At 37.6% G+C, this 4,045-nt stretch overlaps 1 protein-coding gene across 1 annotated transcript; it reads left to right on the top strand.

The window, feature by feature from the left end:
- The first annotated feature begins 2,447 nt into the window (after positions 1–2,447).
- Positions 2,448–3,839, top strand: LOC129232095 (protein unc-93 homolog A-like). The gene has a single exon (XM_054866331.1). The coding sequence runs from the start codon at positions 2,838–2,840 to the stop codon at positions 3,711–3,713; it is 876 nt and encodes a 291-aa protein (XP_054722306.1). The 5' UTR covers positions 2,448–2,837; the 3' UTR covers positions 3,714–3,839.
- The last annotated feature ends 206 nt before the right edge of the window (positions 3,840–4,045 follow it).

Below are 4,045 nucleotides of genomic sequence, written 5' to 3'. Positions count from 1 at the left end.
GTGTACCAAGTTTCGTTCGATTTCATGCGGTAGTTTTTGCTGTAGAGCGGCCACAAAAAACTGGTCACACACAGACGTGACACACATACACACACACATACACACACACACACACACACACACACACACACACACACACACACACACAGACAGACAGACATTTTCCAAAAATAGTCGAAATGGACTCAGCACACCTCAAAACGTTCGAATCCGTCAAAATTCGAAATTTGAAAATTTGCACGAATCCAATACTTTCTTCTATATATTAGATATAGAAGAAAGTAAAAAATTTCGGTGAAAAATTACTGCCTTTAACTTCAGGAAGTTCTTTTGGGGAGTTGAAAGTTAAACTTCGGGGGGAAAAAAAGGGTTATTATTAAGAAATAAATGTTCTGCTCAATCTTCCACAGCTTTTCGATAGAATTGCAGTTTTTCTCAAATAAAACAATAATTTACGATATCATCTCAAATATGAATTTGTCCCTTTTCGAGGGCATTCAAAGCCAAAGGACTACCCTCGGGATCTCTTACATGGGGCGAGGGGTGCAAGTGAACTTGTGCAAGTGAAAACATGTAAAATTTTCTGAAGACAGTGTGAAATTTTCGGAAGCTCGACCCCCCCCCCCTCTTTTGTGTAAAAACTCTTCAAACATACATACAAAACTCATAAAAAAACACATTTCCAGAGTTTTTTTTTTTTTTTTTGCTTTTTCTGAGCAATTACGATTGCTTATTGTTCTCACTTGACTGTTTTGATGTGCTATTATTTTATTTTCCCGCCAGCACCCTCTGCAGCATCACCGTCGACCAGCTCCTCACGATGCTGCTCCTATAGCGAAAACCGTCTCCAGATTGCATCCATATGCTACACACACGCGCATACATACACAACTACACACACACACGCGCCCACACACTCATACCTGCACACAGACACAAACACACATGCCTACACACACATACACAAAACCCCTACACACAAACACACCTACCCCCCCCCCACACACATAAACACACATGCCTACCTACACGCACACACACACTCGTGATTGCGAAAAACATAATTTGAATTCAAGAGGTTAAAATTCAAATTAATTTTTTTTAAATATACTGTCGGTTTAGAATGTTGCCAGACCAAAATTTTCGAAAACGGCAACCCAAAATTTTCGGAAATGTTGGAAATTTCGGATCTCAATCAACCTTGCATGCTGCATAATCATACGACATGGGTGCTCACGATTTTCTGCATCTCGAAAATCCACCTACTGGCCACCGTAGGTCAAAACCCGGGACCACGGTGCAGAAGGAAAAAATATTTTTTCTTTACTTTTAAACCATAAACCGTACTTAAAATATGATTTTTTAAAAGTATTTCCCTCATGAGATTTAAGGAGTAAGGGTCGTCCACAACTTCCCTCTCAAAGAATGTTCGTAAAATTGTGTAGTTTAAATAATATTGTTTTTTTTTTTTTTTTGCTTATAAAATCTACATAAACGGTTAGATGTTTGAACCTAAATCCTAAATCATTGGTAAGAAAATAATTTTTAATATAATATTAAAGCTAAGAGCTTTGTGTTAAAAAAAAAAAAAAAACAAAAAACATGGCTTTTTCTTGTACATTTCAGCCAAACTAAGATATCACAAAAACTATGAGCTGTGTAGTCTGTTTAGGTTCAAAACATAGAGCAGAGTATTGCACATTTTTTAATACCAATATTGTAGCTGTAGGTGAATTAGATTGTTTGACACCGTACAAATATGCTAACGAATTAAATAAATGATAATGAATTGCTATAAATGATCTATTTTTAAGTAATTTTTTTTAAATTGGAAGTATATTTCGAAATAATGCACTTTTTAAGGTCCAAAAGTCTAATTATTAAAAAAAATATTTAAAATTTAAAAGAAATTAAAAACGAGTCTAAACCTATACGTAAGACAAAGTTACCCTTCATGACTGTATTAGACTCTTTAGAAATAGTTTTCAGCGCAATATAACTAAATACCTTTATTACAGTAACAATACCGTAACCGTCGCAACACACGTATTGCGAAACAGTTGTATATGTAACGGTTGTAAGGTGACGGTTATACTTGTCACGAAAAGAAAAAAAAAATGAATTTCATGTATCGAGCCATTGCTTTTGTTCAATTGTATACATTTACATGCCAACCAGGAAGGTTGATCAACCTAATAAACGCAAACCCTAAATAACGCTTCAAGTTAGAAATTAAATTTTGTTTAGGTGCAGAAACAAAAGATATTAAGCAATTCTGACGCAGTTATGACACCCACGCTCTACTATTTTTATTGACTCAAGAACCTCTGAACAAAGATTCAATACAAAAGAAATATCTCATTTGCTGTGAGTTTACTACAGAATGAGAGTATGAGTCCGCAGAGCCCATGCATTATTTGAGAGACAACATAAACTCCAGGAACTCATATAGGTATGCTATTTGATCAGCTGGAGACTTCAAGTTTTCAGATCGAAAAATCAGCTTCAAGTTCTTTTACGTCTTTGTATTGTAGAATCAAAGGCATTCTAGTGAAAATGCAGACGATGTAAAAGAGTTATTGGAAGAAATTTTTCTATTGCATTTACCAAAAACTAGGAATTGCAGAAAATGCCTGCTCAAGAAACGTCAAAGTTATGACAAAATGAGATGTATTAGAAGCTCCAAAATTGTAATTTGCTGTTTATTTTTACATATTTCGCACAAGAAAAAGATATCAGCTTGATGCGTCCATAACCTTATCTTGGGATAAGAACTTTCATTTGATACTTGTCTGCTTTGGACATAAATCTTGCAAAAATAACCATTATACTTAACGATGTCGAAAGAATTGGAAGAAAAAGGAAATGCATGTGTGGTACAGAATGGATCAGCATCGAAAATACAGATTACGGTCACGACTTTCTGCGAAGATGAGAACGGAACGCTGGATGAGAAAGCTGCGACCACAAGTTCAGCCAAAATCGACGGCGAAGATGAAAACTCTAACATCTCGTCTTCTCCTCAAGCGCAAATTATTCGCAATCTTCTAGTCTTGTCCTTTGGACAGTTCCTGCTGTTTATGGCATTCGACACGATGTCCAATCTGCAAAGTACCATCAACGGCGACGCTGGTGTCGGAGTTGTGTCTTTAGCCGTTATTTACGGATTCTTGACATTTTCGTCTCTGTTTCTGCCAACGCTGATTATCCGTAGTCTTGGATGCAAGAAGACCTTGGTGTTCTCCGTCATCAGCTTCTGTCCGTACATCTTGGCTAACTATTACCCAGCATGGTCTACGCTTATTCCAACTGCTGTGGTGTGTGGGCTGGTTTCTGGACCACTGTGGTCCGCAAGAAGCACTTACCTAAACGAAATCAGCCACCGCTATGCGGAAATGCGAGGGTCTTCTGCAGAGGTTATGAATGCTTGGTTTTTCAGTATAGCTACCACTATTCAACAGAACACAGAAATTTGGGGAAATCTGATTTCGTACTTTGTCCTGATGAAAGAGGATGACCATGATTCGTACATCTCCACCGCTGTTTTGGACCATTGCGGTCCCGATTTCTGTGATGACACTGGATTTAGTTCGAACCCCAACCTGTCACCCCCCCGCGGACGAAAAGCGTTACATTTTAGTGACCATTTTTACCGCCCTGAGTCTCATGGCGGCGTTCTTCATGGTGTTTTTCTTGGACCCTTTAGAGTCTGAGGAGTCAAAAGAAGACGAAAGTCACCATAATTTCCGCCCGATGGACATTTTTGCAACATTTAAGCAAATGGTGAAAGTAGATCAGTTGCTTTTATTACCCTTGTCGTTTTATACTGGTCTCGTGGATGGATTTTACAATGGAGATTACTCAAAAGTAAGTATTTTTCAGCATTTTATCACTGCAGTTAACATTGGACATAAAGTTATTTACTTTAACAAATTAAGTGTACGTGAAACCGTGTGGTTGTTTCGTGTGCTTAAGCAAAATTTACGTCGACTCTTCGTCTAATTTAGCACGGAGGACCTTGATACTCAGGAATTCAGGTAGAGGG

Source organism: Uloborus diversus, unplaced genomic scaffold (genome assembly GCF_026930045.1).
Source record: "Uloborus diversus isolate 005 unplaced genomic scaffold, Udiv.v.3.1 scaffold_1065, whole genome shotgun sequence".
Classification (NCBI taxonomy): Eukaryota; Metazoa; Arthropoda; class Arachnida; order Araneae; family Uloboridae; genus Uloborus; species Uloborus diversus.
This window is presented reverse-complemented; position numbering and strand designations above follow the sequence as displayed.

Coding starts and splice junctions, on each gene's coding strand:
- LOC129232095 (XM_054866331.1), top strand. CDS start 2,838: ATGTCGAAAGAATTGGAAGAAAAAGGAAATGCATGTGTGGTACAGAAT.